The 16792-nt window shown below is 37.6% G+C and overlaps 3 protein-coding genes across 3 annotated transcripts; all 3 read left to right on the plus strand.

Moving 5' to 3' along the window:
- The first annotated feature begins 2818 nt into the window (after positions 1 to 2818).
- LOC111159488 (olfactory receptor 52E8-like) lies at positions 2819 to 3754 on the plus strand. Its single transcript, XM_022522005.1, is given in 3 exon segments — positions 2819 to 3127; positions 3129 to 3627; positions 3630 to 3754. Coding segments are annotated over 3 exon segments (933 nt in total).
- A 4643-nt stretch (positions 3755 to 8397) lies between these two features.
- Positions 8398 to 9349, plus strand: LOC111159476 (olfactory receptor 52E4-like). Its single transcript, XM_022521984.1, is given in 2 exon segments — positions 8398 to 8538; positions 8540 to 9349. Coding segments are annotated over 2 exon segments (936 nt in total). The 5' UTR covers positions 8398 to 8412.
- Positions 9350 to 15311: 5962 nt separating this feature from the next.
- LOC111159499 (olfactory receptor 52E8-like) lies at positions 15312 to 16262 on the plus strand. The gene has a single exon (XM_022522019.1). The coding sequence runs from the start codon at positions 15318 to 15320 to the stop codon at positions 16260 to 16262; it is 945 nt and encodes a 314-aa protein (XP_022377727.1). The 5' UTR covers positions 15312 to 15317.
- Positions 16263 to 16792: the final 530 nt, after the last annotated feature.

The following is a 16792-nucleotide window of genomic DNA, read 5'->3' on the forward strand; positions in this document are numbered from 1 at the left end:
AAATGACTAAAATGCTAACTTTTATGTATATTTCACAATAAAAAAAAGAGTTGCTGGAGATATATATAGATATATATAGATATATCTATATATATATCTGTATATACCTATCTTCCAAAGAATTAGTCCAAACATTTCATAGACTGAAAACAGAACAAGAGTTGCTGGAGATATAGATATAGATATAGATAGAGATAGAGATAGAGATATATTCCAAAGAATTAGTCCAAGCATTTCATAGACTGAAAACAGAATAAGGAAGAAAGAAGTAGAGAAAAAGATAAAATATTAATGATCATAAATATTATGTGAAATAACAAAAACCGGCAATTGACTGAGTAGCAGACAGCAGGGTTCACTGAAATTTCCCTAGAGCTTTCTCTTTGGCTGGTGTAATGACCAAAGGGAATCCCTATTTTTTTCATTTCAATGTCTCAGACTACCTGGCACCTAAGACTTCATTACAAATCCCCTCAACACACACAACAACATTTTGTTAATAGTTCTTAGTGTGTATTGAGGTTATATATATATATGTATGTAAATTTCAGCATCTGAATTCAGAGTTGTTAAATGACTGCCTAAGATGGAAGATAGGGAACTTGGTAAGTTTTTCTGATCAGTGAGTCTGCAATATATGCTTAAGATTGTAACTGGTTTCATAGAAATTGAGTTAAGACCTAGAGTATTGGGGTAGGGAATGAAATGGCACAGACCACTGGTCTGGGGAGATGTAGGAAGAAGACTAAGTTGGGAAAAATTTGAAAAGGAAATATCTGCTAGGCACCGACACTCTTTCAGACACATAAAACCTCATCCAGCAAGAATAGAATCAGAATCCATTCCATACCACAATGCCAGTGATATTAAATGCTATTACTTTTGCTTCTTTTTCCTATACATATTACCTTCATAGTGAGTGAGAAACAAAGAAAAAAAAAGTCATAGTAGGCAATTAAGGATAGAGTAATGAGCTTGAACTCCCTTATAGTTAGACTGATTCCACACATATCCCTGATATGAAAAAGGATACAATATGCTGATCAGCTGTTGGTCTCTCTCTATACTTTACATTTCAAAAGGATTAAACTGAATTCAACCTTGATTATTGGGAGACCTGACTTTACAACTGATACCATGACCCAAGAGAAGAGAAGAGGTGAAAATCATAACTACAGCAAAAACAAAAAATATCTTTGGAACTAAATGAATAGATGTATAGTAAGGAATTTTGCCTTACCTAAGAGATGTCTGGCCTTTGTTCTTGGCTTCTAGGAAATAATCTGTCGTATCTGATAGGAATTTAGGGTGGGGGTTGCTCAAACCAGATCTTAATGTGAGGGGACTGGCCATACCATAAATAACAACAATATAACTTAGGAAGAAGACTTTGGGTCATGTGGCATCAGTCTGAAGATTAAGTTCAACCATCTGTGCAATTAATCAGTCATGTATACATAATGAAGCTCCAGTAAAAACTATGGACACCAAAGCTAAGGTGAGCTTCCCTGGTTGGCAATACGACTCTATACATATTGTCACACGTTAATGCCAGGAGGGTAACTCATCCTGAGTCCATGCAGAAGGACAATGGATGCTTTATATTTACAAACCTCACACTCTGCCCTGAGCATCTCTTCCTTTGTCTGATTTTAATTTTTCCCTATAATAAACTGTAACCATGAGTGTAATAGTTTTCAGGGAGTTCTGTGAGCCCTTCTAGTAGATTACTAAACTTGGGGGTAGTTTGGGAAACTTCCTGAACTGGCAGTTGATGTCAGAAGTGAAGACCTTATCAGGAACTGTGCCTTCAAACTTTGCTGTGTAGCCAGCTCCAGAGCGCAGATCAGATTTAATTATCACATTTTCCTCTCAACAGCTATAGAAGTCAACAGGTTCTTCAGAAAGAACTTCATCTGGGAAAGATTATCATTCCTCCTTGACAATTTATCTTAACTTCCTACTTGGGAATATCTTAATTTTGGATATCTGAACCCTAAGAATTTTGTGGGTCTGCTGCTAGATTCTCAGTTCTGTTCCATTGTCTCTTTTTCTTTTTCTTCTTTTAAAAGTAACACTGCCATAATCATCACAGTTTTGTAGAAAATTTCAATAGATGATATGGCAAATCTTCCAATTCTTAGCTCTGAGGTAGTTTGGTTATTCTAGGTCCTTTGTTTCCCTACTCTTTATTTTTCCTTCTCCCTCCTTTCACTATTTCAATGAACAAGTTTGCAAAGACAGATCCACATCAGTGTCACAAAGCTTAGTTTCACCTAATTTCACATCTTGATTCTGCTGCTTATTAGTATAGTAAGTAATGGGAAGTTAATGAACCTGTCAAAATCTCACTCTTCCATAAACCAGACACCAGCAGAACTTGTGCTATGGAACTGTGGGGGAGAACTAAATGAGATAATATTGGAAATAATGACAACAATGCCAAATTAATGATAGCCATGACCATCGTGGCAGTTTTTATTATTCTCAATTTTATTATCTCCTAATATTGTTTATTTGGTGCATTTAATTCCTCTGAACCCATAATTTCAAAAAAGACACAGTGTTAGCCTCTACCTGGCTCATTAGCTTCTCACACTTGTGGTGCACATCAGGAGTGATACTGGAATTACTTATGGAGAGCTGAAAAAGGCGAAAGAATCAAAGGTTTTTAGAAAAACTTATTTCCAAAACCAATCTTTTGTTAGGAAATATTTTTATTTTTAATTTTTGTAGATCTCAGTTCAACGTGAATGCATTGTCCAATGGGAAACAGCAATAACTTTTGAAAATCATGCCATCGTCAGCCTACAGAAGAATGTCTTCTTTCAACGTCACTGACTCTCACCCTTCTTCATTCCTATTGCTGGGGATTCCAGGGTTGGAAATTGCACAAATATGGCTTGGATTTCCCTTCTGTGCTGTGTATCTGATTGCTCTTGTTGGAAATGTTATCATTCTGGTTGTGATCTGGATTGAACGTAGCCTTCACCAACCCATGTTCTACTTTCTGGCCATGCTGTCAGTGATTGACCTAAGTGTCTCTACTACTACTATCCCCAAGATGCTGGGTATCTTCTGGTTCAAACTTCAGGAGCTGTGCTTTGGGTGCTGTGTTGCTCAAGTCTTTTTTTGTCCACTTTTTTACAGTCATGGAGAGCATTGTACTTCTTGCCATGGGTTTTGATCGCTATGTGGCTATTTGCAACCCCCTCAGGTACAGTATGATCCTCACCAACAGAGTCATTGGTGTGATTGCTGTGGTGGTGGTTCTAAGAAGCTTATGCATGATTGCACCCATCATTTTTCTCCTCCTGAGGCTGCCTTACTGCGGACATAGAATCATCCCTCATACCTATTGTGAGCACATGGAAGTGGCACGTCTAGCTTGTGCCAGCATTAATGCCAATGTCTACTATGGTCTTGGGAATATTTCTATCTTGTTTCTGGATGTGATTCTCATCAGTATCTCTTATGCTAAGATTTTATATGCTGTCTTCCACCTCCCCTCCCAAGATGCCCGCCTGAAGGCTCTGAATACCTGTAGCTCCCATATTTGTGTCATCTTTGCCTTCTTTGGTCCAGCTCTCTTCTCCTTTCTCACTCACCGCTTTGATCATGGCATCCCCAGTATATCCATAGCCTTCTGGCTAATCTCTATGTAGTCATACCCCCTGCCCTCAACCCAGTCATTTATGGCATCAGAACCAAGCAGATCCAGCAGCGGGTACAGAGTCTGTTTGTTGAAAAATGATTGAATGAGGGGTAATTCATTCAGTTTATGAAGGCATAGAGTCTGAAAAGACAAACATTTATGATAAAATTAATATAAATTTCTCTCACCAAAATTAATTGTGTGTGTGTGTGTAATCAGAAAAGCATATTGTTTGTAGTTGTTGGAAGCTTGTATGTGTCTTTCTAACTGTGTACCTGCAATGATATCCTGGCATAGAATATTACATACAAGAGTAAATTTGAAGGGGGAGAACTTTGATTCGGTGAAATAACTTTCTGTTAAAACTGTGTGGTGTTCTAGATATCTTACAAGTAATAAGATTTATTTCATACAGGTGTTCAACTAGAGATCACATAGTCAATGACAGGTATTGAGTGAAATGCAAAAATTTTCTATAAGTAATAAAGTACTGCCTAAAAATAAGTAGTATAATTTTTACTAAAGACTTTGGAAGCAAAAGATGGAAATTAGACTAGACCTTTTGGTATTTATTTTCTCCCTTTCTGTGCTCTCAGGTTCCTGATTCTATGAAGTTCCTTATTAGCTTAATCCCTATATCATACACTCTCATTCTTGAACTGGCAAATTTAATACTGTGTCATATGGATAGCCCTTCTTGGAGTTAAAAAATACTTATGGAACAAATGAAAATTGTAAAAGGGAATATTTGTCAACAACTAATAAAGTAATTTAGTTTAAAACACAGACAATAAAAATAGATAATATTACTTAACAATTAGAGTTATATTTTGGATTAAAAACATACAGTGGTCTGAAGTTTATTGTACAGAAAATTGAATAGTACTGAAGTTTATTAAGTGGTGAGTAAAATGATTGTGTGGAATTTTAGAAAGTCTTATCTCGTACTAGATTTGGGAAGGATAAGATATAGACAACTAGTGAAGCACAAAGTTAATTTTCAGGTATCTTTGTGATTCAGGAAGAACTAGAATTTGGATAGTGGTAATGCAAATGAAGATGAGGTATCTGGTGTGAAATAGGAGGCATAGCATATCCTTTAGCTACAAAGTAGCTGGAAACAGCAAGGATGAATACTTATTTACCCTTTTTTAAAAAAAGATTTTATTTATTTGACAGAGATCACAAGTAGGCAGAGAAGCAGAGAGAGAGAGAAGAGGAAGCAGGCTTCCCACTGAGCAGAGACCCCGATGCAGGGCTGGATCCCAGGACCCTGGGATCATGACCTAGCCAAAGGCAGAGGCTTAACCCTCTGAGCCACACAGGCGCCCCTTTCTTACCCATTTTTAACAGGATGGCTTTTGCTGGGCGTTGAAATATATAAGAAGAAAAAAGAAAATTATTCATGAACATCAAAAATGCAAACATAAGAAATGGGATGGAAAAATAAACTGGACTGTAAAGAACCTTAGAAAATTTTGAATGTTTAAAAGTGAGTATAACAGAGGTTTCTGAAATGGATGAAGGCAGTATAAAAAAATGCAATCTTGGTTTTCAAAAACAGCAACAGAAAAGAAAAAATGATAAATAAGATCAAATACAGTGAAATTTTACTCCAGGAGTTACCATACTAATCATTTCACCCAATTCTATGCTATTCCCAGTGATTTTTGTTAATTTAATATACAAAACAAATGTTTTTAAAGTATATTACTAATGATGATCATGCAATCTCAGTGAAATGAGTTAATATTGAGGTAACAGTAGAAGAGACAAAGCAACTAGGCTTGCTGTGGTTCATCCGAAGCAGAAGGAAGCTATTGCAGGCCGCTATCTTATGTTTGAGGTTAGATGTGGAAGTGTGACTGATGTCACATCCAAATGAAATGATGTAGGCATTATACATTTGCTCTGCATTATTACCTTATCTTTTCTCCCACATATCCTGCTTTAGAGATTGTCAGTTCTAACATGGCCACCTTGTGGGCCCACTACTTTATGGCAACATACCCAAGCCTTTTTTATTAGAGCCCAATACATCTGCTAGCTCAGCCATATCCAATGTTTTCTGCCAAGTGGCCCATTCATGACAGTGTCTGAAAGAAGGTACCCACACCCATCAACTCTTAATTCCACCCAGTTTGACAACTCTGTAAGAATGAGAAAGAAAACAGTTTGCTTTCAAACTGAACTGTATTGGTTTATGTGTGCTTCTATAGAGTTCTAGAAAATATGTCGAAATGTGAAGCCCCATCCTACTCATTCACTTTGGGATATTCTGTGTCATCCCTCCCTCCATACTTCCTTCATTTCACCTTATAGCCACCATGAGTTATTTATAAATAATAAACTTTTTATGATCAAGTAAGTTATTTGCACTAATAGGTAACATTTTTAGCTGTTTAGAGTTAAAAGAAAAATAAAATTTGGGGAAAGACTAGTAGTTTAAATAACTACAATTTACTGAATATATCCTATGAGCTAGTCCTTTACATGCATTGGTCTTATATGTGTCTAAAACAAATAGCATTAGATAGAATTTATTCACCCAATTTTACAGAAAATAAAACTGACTAAAAAGTAATTTGTCCAAGGAGCCTCAGTTAGTAGATGACATAGCAAGACTTCAAGACATATTTGAATGAATCTGAAGCCCATATAAATCATCTATAATATTCTAGTATTAGAGGCAATGGAAAAGGAGCCAGCAGGTTAAAATAAAAATCACAACTTCAATAAATTGAGAGTTGGTGGGCACTAAAACAGAAAGATCTCTAACTAGTATCAATTAAGGTTTTAAAGTGGACTCTTGGTCTGGGCTCTTTGTCAATGTGCACATCTAGAAAAAGATGAACTTACTGTCTTCCCCTCCAGGAATAATCCTTGAGCTTATTGGCCCTACACTATTTGCCATTATTTGTGGCACACAGCTGCAGCGGAAGGAAGTCAAGCTTTCTGACCAAAACTGTGAGAGGGTAGATGTCCTCTTGAATTTGAACTCTGCTGTCAGAAAGAGTTCCCTCTGCACTCCCCTGGAAAACTCCTCCTCAGCTGGAAGTCCTTGTAAAGCAGCTGCCCTGAAGATGGGGCTGACTACAAACTGTAAATCTGTTGTGTCCTCGTTAGCTGCTTCCTCAGATTCTTCTAAGCTCCAACAACCATTTGCTCTCTGGTTCTCAGCCTTGTATCGACCGCTCAACACTGGTAAACATTGTTTTCTCCCTATACATGATCAATTTTATCTCCAGCTTCTTTGGGGACCAGAAAGGCTCCTCTTTCTCACATAGAATGGGAGACTATTAACTTGCTTGCCTGGGTGTTACTACTCTGCAATAACTAGCCAGCAACGGTATATGCAACCACATACATGAGATGAATTAGTTTTAATAACTAACTCTGTCTCTCTCTCTCTCTCTCTCTCTCTCTCACTTGCTTGTGCGCGCGCACACACACACACACACACACACACACACACACACACACAATCCCAATTTAGCTATTCAAACAGCTAAATTGTAAACTGGGAACCATACCTTCCTAAGGCAGTGTTAGGAATATTAAAATGAATATCCCCTGCTTCTTTGCCCCAAAGCAATAACATTTCTATTGGTAGAGAATAGGTAAATACATAAAGTCATGTTATACTGGATGCATCAGAATTGTAAAATATACTCGCAACACAAAACTTAAAAGAAAATAATTTTTCTTTATTCATTTTAGGGATCAGGGAAGAATCATTCACAACACCTTCATTTCTGAGTTATTGAAATTTGTTAGTTATTTGATCTATTCATACGAGAAGCTAGGCAAAATTTCAGGACAATGTGTAATTCTGTATGGTCATTATTCATGTTATATGTTTTAAGGAAGATGAACATAATCTAACTGATAAGCAAAAGGCAATTTATTAGAAGAATATCAGGGCAGAACAAACTGGAGTCTGGAGGTATGGGGTGGGACACCAAGTTTTTCCATAAGATTAGAAAGCATCAAAAACAACAAAGGTCTCAGAGTAAAGATAGAATGAGGAAAATTCAAAGGTCATCTGATTAACCTCCCTTATGTCATGTGACTGTATGAGATCCATGAGGCAAATCCTTACATTTATATTAGATCAAAAGACAGACAGTGGTATAAGTCAGCCATTTTCGTTTGACTTTGGATTCTTTAACAATTTGTATAGCAATTTCCCAAAAGTAAACAATGGACTATTTGGAAAAGAAATGGAGACAAACCATGAGAGACTGTGGACTCTGACAAACAATTTGAGGGTTTTGGAGGGGAGGGCGGTGGGAGTTTTGGTGAACCTGGTGGTGGGTATTATGGAGGGCACGAATTGCATGGAGCACTGGGTGTGGTACATAAACAATGAATTCTGGAACACTGAAAAGAAATTTAAAAAATAAATAAATTAAAAAAAAAAAAATAGAAAAGAATACCAAAACAGTAAGTATACACTATAATGTGAAATACTGTCAGTTCCTTCAAAGATCTCACATTATTACAAAACCTAAAGGCACACTTAATAGCCCCTGTAATGAATCTCAGAATAATAATGTGTATGAAGAGCACTACTTTATTCAGTTACCCTCTGGAAAGAAGAGACTGTCTAATGTTTGTAACCACCCTCTTCTGCCCTTGCCTCTAGCATACGAATTAAAGTTCTTTCCATTTCTTAGGACCTTGATAAGAAAAAGACCATAAAGAGAATAAGATCCCTACACTTTGACAGGAATTCAGTGACACTTTCTCGAAGCATGACTTCCACCAATGACACCCAGTTCCATCCCCCCTTCTTTCACCTGCTAGGAATCCCAGGACTGGAAACTGTCCACATCTGGATTGCTTTCCCATTCTGTATCGTGTACCTGATTGCCCTCGTGGGGGAACATCACCATTCTTTTTGTGATCAAGACCGAACACAGTCTCCACCAGCACATGTTCTACTTCCTGGCCATGTTGTCTGTGATCGATCTGGGTCTGTCCACATCCACCATCCCCCAAATGCTGGGCATCTTCTGGTTCAAGCTCCAAGAGATCAGCTTTGGGGGCTGCCTTGCTCAAATGTTCTTTATCCACATGTTCACAGGCATGGAGACTGTTCTCCTGGTGGCCATGGCTTATGACCGCTTTGTTGCCATCTGCAACCCTCTCCAGTACACCATGATCCTCACGCATAAAACCATTGGCATCCTGGCCTGTGTTGTTGTTGGAAGAAACTTAATTCTGGTGACTCCGTTCGTGTTTCTCATCCTGAGGCTGCCCTTCTGTGGGCATCACATCATCCCTCATACGTACTGTGAGCACATGGGTCTTGCCCGGTTGGCCTGTGCACCCATCAAGGTCAACATTATCTATGGGCTCATGGTGATTTCCAACATCATTGTGGATGTGATCCTGATTGCCTCCTCCTATGTGCTTATCCTTCAAGCTGTTTTCCGCCTTCCTTCTCGGGACGCCCGACTAAAGGCTCGCAATACCTGTGGTTCTCATGTCTGTGTCATGCTGTGCTTTTACGCACCAGCATTTTTTTCTTTTATGACGCATCGTTTTGGTCGAAACATTCCCCGCTATATCCACATCCTTTTGGCTAATCTATACGTAGTTGTCCCACCTGCCCTGAACCCAGTCATCTATGGAGTCAGGACCAAGCAGATCCGAGAGAGGGTTGTGAAGATATTTGTACAGAAATAAGAGTTCTGTGCCAACACTTGGAAAACATAGGCACATACCACCCACATTTTAATAATCTCACCTCTGTTTTAGATTTTCTTTAGAGTAGGTAGTAGTAGCCAGATTTTTATTTGTTACTGGAATTCCTTTAGAGTTGGCAGATAAGGCAAAGCCACCTTTGCTGCCCACTCTGCTCACCCACCCCATGTAACTGGACAAAGGGAAAGCGCTGATGGAAAAGGAAGGTGTCCTGGAGGCAGCAGTGTTTTTGGAGTAGAATGCCTGATGGGAAAGGGTGAGAACTCTCCCCATTGCTCTGTGTCTTCTCTTTAGCTAAGCTTAGATCCTGAAGGGACACTGATCCAACAATGTCATTCTGTAGATGAAGAAAATAAAGTGCAAGCCATGGCTGAGTGACAATTTTTGAATTAGAACATCTGTTCCATAGATGTATATTCTGCATACTAATCCTCAAGCTTTGTCTTCCTTCTCCAGAGTCATAACTCATTTGCATTTTAATACTCCCTTTCTTGTTCTTGCTGTTATTCTTGCTCCCTTTCTTCTTTCTAATCTGATTCCTCCCATCTCCATCCCTTCCTCCCTCACTCCCTCACTCTTTCTCCCTCCCTCTTCCCCCTGCCTTCTCTCCCTCTCTCTTTATCTCTTTCTATCTCATCGTCACTGTTTCTCCAGTAAACTAAGTATCTGTGACTTGAAGAATGTGCGAGACTACAGCTTAGGATCAAGGATACATGATATTTTCTCACTTGACACTAAGTCATGTTAGATGTCAATAATTGTATGTGTTCTGTGTCTAGTTCCAATTTAATTCTACCTAAAATTTACCTCGTTTGCTATACTGTTTGCATTCATGATTTTAGAAAATTTCGAGAAGAAATTAGGATCATTATATGATAAAGACAAAAGCAGTATTGATATCAAGGTCAGAACAATCTCAGTATAATTTATTAATCCTGTGGATTTCCAATATGTATTCCCATTTCTAAACTCCAGATATAGCAAGGGGATGTAGTTTGTGCTCCTTTAGCAGTATGTCATAGCTTTTAATATAAAAATATCACACTTCCTTGGCTAAATTTATTCCTTAATATACATGTTATTATTTTTTGATGGTGTTGTAAATGGAATTTTGTTCTCAATTTCTTTTTTAGATTATTCATTGCTAGTATATGGAAATACATCTGATTTCTGTATGTTAAAATTGTATTGTGTAACTTTGTTGAATTCATTTATTACATCTAATACATTTTTTGGTGTATTCTTTACAATATTCTTTACATAAGATTATATCATTTATAAATAGACATAGTTTACTCCTTCCTTTCATATTTGAATGAGCTTTTTTGGCCTAATTTCTCTAGCTAGAACTCCCAGTACAATGTTAGATAGCAATGTTGAAAGCAGGCATTCTTGTCTTGTGTATGATCTTAGGGAAAATGTTTTCAGTCTTTCATCATTGAGTATATTACTAACTTTAGTTTGTTGTTTATCCCCCCAATGAATGCCCTTTATCATTTGAGGAAATTTTCTTTTATTCTTAGTTTATTGAGTATTTGAAAGGTTTCTAGGTTTTGTCATTTGTTTTTCTGCATCAATTGAGAGGTTTATGTGCCTTTTTCCTTTATTTCATTAATGTTAGGTAATATATTTATTGATTATCCTGAACCACCTTGCATTTCTGGGATAAACTACAATTAGTCAAGGTATATAATCCTTTTACTATGCTATTGCCTTTCGTTTGCTAGTAGTTTGTTGATTTTTTAAAAATCTATATTCTTAGGCATATTTTCTGTTGTTTTTTTGTGAAAAAAAATTACATTTTGCAATGTAACGACAACCCCCACACCCCTTATGTGTGTGTGTGTGTGTGTGTGTGTGTGTGTGTGCATGAGAGAGAGAGAGACAGAGAAGGAGAGAGATGGGGGTAGAAATGGCTTCTTGAATGCACGAGATATTTTCTAGTATAATGAACTGTATTCTGTATTTTGCTATTATTTCTTCAAGGTCAGGCAGAGATGACAGATTAGGGATTTCTCAGGTCCTTCCTGGACATGTACATGGTCATTGCATGTATGTGGCTTTATAGTTTAGGAGTATTTCAGAACTTTGAAAAACTCTGTATGGTCAATACATTCCCCAATTTTTCCTTTTATGTCAGTCTCTTTTTAGGTCCAACTAATATTCCTGCTTCAGGAAGCTGCAATGTTAAGTAATTTCTACTTGTTTTTGAGTAATAGCCCAGGGAAAAGGCTGCTCATAGTAAATGAGATTTGAGTCAAGTCATATAAAGATACACCCCATTGAGGGGTATTTCCTGGCAGCTGTCAGACAGGTTCAATAGTTACAGGTCCATGGGAATGGATCTCCAGGATATTATTTATCCCCGTCCCAGGGGAAGTGGGGCTGTAAGAAAAATATAAACATCTTCTATTTAGCATAATAAGAGACATGTCCCAAGAAAATACCACAGAATGTTTCTTGGAGATTTAGAGAACAACGTAAGTCGTATCATGATTAAATTGTAAAAAAACAGCAAAAGTGATGGGGAAGGAGCTTATGGCAAGGTAGTATGGAGAGATAGTATGGAGAGATGGAGGAAAGATGAAAATGAAAACAAGATAGAGAGAGAGTGTACACTCATATTCCTAACCTCCTGAGGCTACACTTTTGCCTGTGTGTGTTTATACTTATGACTGTGCAAAATCTCACATTTAAAACTAAAAGGTGAGATGTGGAAAGAGATGCACAAATGCATCCTGTATCAATTTACCCATTGTTTCTGACTCTTCGTATGGCTGCATAGATGTGAGTATCAAAATGGTGAGGACTTGCTTTCTCTATTTCTAGAACTGTGTCAGGAATAGTAAAGGTGAATGACTTTGTGAATAAATGAATCTTGATGGATGGCCCTGAGGGATATACTTCTTTTGGAAATGAGACCTAGATTGGTGAAGCATCTGAGAAAATTAATAAGGGGCATGAAAGCAGGATAGCCATGAGACTGCAAGATTAGGCAAGTATGGGAAAGTAGGTGTCCGCCATCTGTCTTCCTTCTGCCAGCAGTTCCAGGAAATGGGAAAGTGGATACAGTGGGTATAGTGGAGGTTGGTGGAATAACGTAGAATAAAGAGACGACACATGAAGGAAATGGCTGCTGGATTGGTGGATATAATTTCATGTAGCACCTTAGAGTTAAGAGGTTAAATGGGGGGCTGACACCCACTTTTATTTCTAAATCCAGGAGAGACTGGAAGAGATATGAATAGATGTTGGTGTAATTACAGAATGGTAAGTGATTGGTTGCTTTGACCCATGTTTACAGACTGAAAATGAGGTTTTTTCAGAGGTACCAATTTTCAAGCCTTCCTAAAAAATCTACAGAAATATGTAGGATAAGTTGATTTTCTAGAAGATGTAGCCCTATTTTATTCTCTTAGTTTCTGTTGTATGGAGCCCCAAGAGTGACCAAGATACCAGACAATTATGAATCTGGTTATCAATGTACTGAATTTCTGGATACGGTCATCAGGATGATAACAGAATCCTTTTTTGTGCCCCCACTGGCCACTCTGCTTGTATTTTCAATTTCTCCTTGCTCTTCACTCCATCTAGAATAAAATCTATTGCCTTCTTGAGCTGAAGAATTGTTCTGTGAGTTCTTAGCTTCAGAACTAATCTCCTTCATGGAATTTTTCTTGCTCCACCTCCATACTCACAACATTCTGTGCACACTCCTAACACACACTTGCAATGCAATTTTTAAATTTCATCTTTGGAATTTTATCTCTCTTACCACTTAGTGGCCTCCTTGAGGCTTTATGACAAGTTTTATTCAAACTTGTAATCATATTTCCTAATCAATGCTGGTGCATCGAGGACCTCCTAAATATTTGATGGAATAAATTGTGAAGAGTTCTCCACTAATCAAAGGCAGAACACTGTCTCTGATAGTTTCACATCACAAAATGGAGAATGTCAACTGTCTCTTCCCTAACCCTAGCAGACCAAGTTTACTTACGCATGCATACACATAAAGAGATCTATTTCTTGAACTTCCCAATTATGAAATTATCTCTCATTTCCTGCTATTCTTCATAGGTTTCAAATGGCATAGTTAGCAAGGCATTTATCTTGGGCATGCGTTTAAAATAGAGTGTACTGACTTTCATATGCAATTCTCTCTAATGGAGCCTTGTCAGTTTTGACTTACACCAAAACCCAAGTATTCCTAAGGTTGAATCAAAGCTTTCTGCACAATTGCATGCATCACATTCAATCAGCTCTACATTTTCTGTGGGACTAGTTTTTCCCAAATAAACTGTGAAGTAATGAACTTCTTCCTTTTTTGTTTTAAATTTTTAATTTACTATAAATAAGTTCAGAGTTCCCACATATTCTGGATGAGTGCTATAAAACGAAATCATTTGATACTTCCTCTTTCAATGTAACTTTAAGGGAGACATCAGTAAAGACATTAGAGCTAGGATAGACTCTTGGTAGGAGCTGAATTTGACAATGTCTGAGATGTTCCTGCCCTCTCCCCATGGGTATAAGGCAGAGATATATTTGAAACTTTGCCCAGAATATTTAGTTTTCCCTCCCCCAGGTGGCCTATATCTGGACATTTTGTTTACTGGGTATATTTACTCTCCTGATGATAAATTTACCTAGTTTAAAATAATCTCTCAAGTCATGTTTAACCATAACTGTAAAATATTTTTGTCAACTATCTCCGTCTCCTAGTCATTATTTTTCAAATCTGATAGGTAATTTTTTTTTCAAGAACAAATTATGATGGGAACTGAGTTGTTTATTTTCTGAAATATGACACTGAAATTGTTTGCTCTTCTGTCTCTTCTTCTTTAAGATTTTATTTATTTTTTTGAGAGAGACAGTAGAGTGCATGTGCATGTGTGGACATACATGCACAGGGGATGGGCAGAGGGACAGAGAGAGAGGAAGAAGCAGACTCCCAGCTGAGCAGGGAGCCTAATGTTGGGCTTGATCCCAAGACTCTAAGATCATGACCTGAACCAAAAGCAGCTGCTTAACCAACTGAGTCACCCAGGTGCCTCTTGGCCTGTCTCTTTTTAATTAGTTCCTCTTTTTTAGAATTTCTTAAATTGACAAATTTTTATGTGGTGGAGTTTTTTTTCATGCATATGAATAAACAAAGATAAATTGTTTCTTCTGCTCTAAGAACCAGACCATCTAGTATTTACAAGTGCACATAGAAATGTATAAACACAACGTGCATATGAACACAGAAGATTATGTACACTACATTTTGGGGTTTTTAGATTCCCTAATAGGGGAACGACTGGGATTACAAACACCAAACAAAGCACTATGCACATTAAGTAAAAATATGTGGAACATGATCAGATACACAGACTATGGAATTTAATCTTTCTCATTTATTTCTGGTTACACTCCAGAGTTTGAATTTAAACTGTACCTCTTGTCTTTATGTCAGTTTTCTTATTAGGGACAGTGGCAGCAGATTAAGGCTGGTTCTGCTTCTGGTACCATTCGATGTTTAGGAGAGGATTACACAAAGCGAGGAGTGTCTCTAATCTTTTTCCTTTTTTAAAAAATGTAGTTATAACTGACATAAAAAACTCTGTAAATTCAAGGTATATGGTGTGTTGATTTGATGCATTTATATATTACAGTATGATTACCACCATAGTTTTTTCCTATCACATTACATAATTATCAATTTCTTTTTTGGGATGAGAACACTTAAGATATAGTCTTTTAGCAATTTCAAAGTATATAATATTGTACTGTTGACTAAAATAATTACTTCTTTCTGAGTTAGAATGAGGGAATCAAAATTGAACATAATAATAGAAAGTTTAAAAAAATGTTCTTTTGCATTTTATCAGAAATCTGGACATCGGAGAAGAGAAAAATTCATTAATTGCATCCACAACAGAAGTGTGCAAAAATTGTGGCAGAAAGAATGGCTATACTTAATGACACCCAGTTCCATCCTTCTTCATTCCTCCTCTTGGGTATCCCAGGTTTGGAAGGTGTGCACATTTGGATTGGATTTCCCTTTTTCTTTGCATATCTTGTTGCACTCCTGGGGAATGCTGTTGTCCTGTTTGTGATCCAGACTGAACAGAGTCTCCATGAGCCCATGTACTACTTTCTGGCCATGTTGGACTCCATCGACCTGGGCTTGTCCACAGCCACCATCCCCAAAATGCTGGGCATCTTCTGGTTCAGGCTCAGGGATATATCTTTTGAAGGCTGCCCTTCCCGGATATTCTTCATCCATTTCTTCACTGCCATGGAGAGCATTGTGTTGGTGGCCATGGCCTTTGACCGCTACATAGCCATTTGTAAACCCCTTCAGTATACCATGATCCTCACCAGCAAAATCATCAGCATCAATGGAGCCGTTACTATTCTGCAGAGCCTGTACATGGTGGCCCCAGTGGTGGTTCTCCTCCTGAGGCTGCCCTTCTGTGGCCACCGTATCATCCCTCATACCTACTGTGAACACATGGGCATTGCCTGTCTGGCCTGTGCCAGCATCCAAGTGAACATTTTGTTTGGCCTTGGCAACATTTCTCTTTTATTATTGGATGTGCTGCTTATAATTCTCTCCTATGTCAGGATTCTCCATGCTGTGTTCTGCCTGCCTTCCAGGGAGGCTCGACTCAAAGCTCTCAACACCTGTGGCTCCCACATTGGTGTTATCTTAGCTTTTTTCACACCAGCATTTTTCTCTTTCTTGACACACCGATTTGGCCACAATATTCCTCAATATACCCACATTTTTTTGGCCAATCTATATGTGGTTGTTCCACCGGCCCTGAATCCTGTAATCTATGGGGTCCGGACCAAGCAGATTAGGGAGCGAGTCCTGAGGGTTTTCCTCAACAAGACAGAGAGCTAACCAGTCAGAGGTCTTGGAAGTTCTGTGTAAGATTTCATGTTTCCTGCATTATAAAAAGTAGAGTTACCTTATGTCTAACCCAGTAGTAAAGAGGAAAAATTGAGCAGGGGTGTTAAGAGCAGTATCATTATCATTGAATGGCAGGTTTTATATTTAAAGTTAATAATATGTAGGTTGATAATATCAGATCAGGACAATTGGATATCCACATGCAAAAGATTAATTTAGATCCTTACTTTGCACCATAGAAAAATTAACCTACAATGGACCAGAGAGCTAAAGTATAAAAACCAAAATTAAAATTATTTGTAATATTGCTCACATAAAATTTTAGATCTGACAACGAAAGCAAGAAATATTTTTAAATGTTTGATTGGACTTCATTAAAATTAAAATAATATATATATATTTTTTTTTCCTTTGAAAGATACTAGCAATAGAATGAAAAAGGAAGCCATAAGATGAGAGAAAATATTTACACCTCTTGTGGATGATAAAGGGCTTGTATAAAAATATACTAATAACTCTTG

This window comes from Enhydra lutris, unplaced genomic scaffold, assembly GCF_002288905.1.
Source record: "Enhydra lutris kenyoni isolate GAN:26980312 unplaced genomic scaffold, ASM228890v2 scaffoldscaffold68, whole genome shotgun sequence".
NCBI classification, from domain to species: Eukaryota; Metazoa; Chordata; class Mammalia; order Carnivora; family Mustelidae; genus Enhydra; species Enhydra lutris.

What these genes read in the sequence shown, in the direction of transcription:
- LOC111159499 (XM_022522019.1), top strand. Translation starts at nt 15,318, where the DNA reads ATGGCTATACTTAATGACACCCAGTTCCATCCTTCTTCATTCCTCCTC.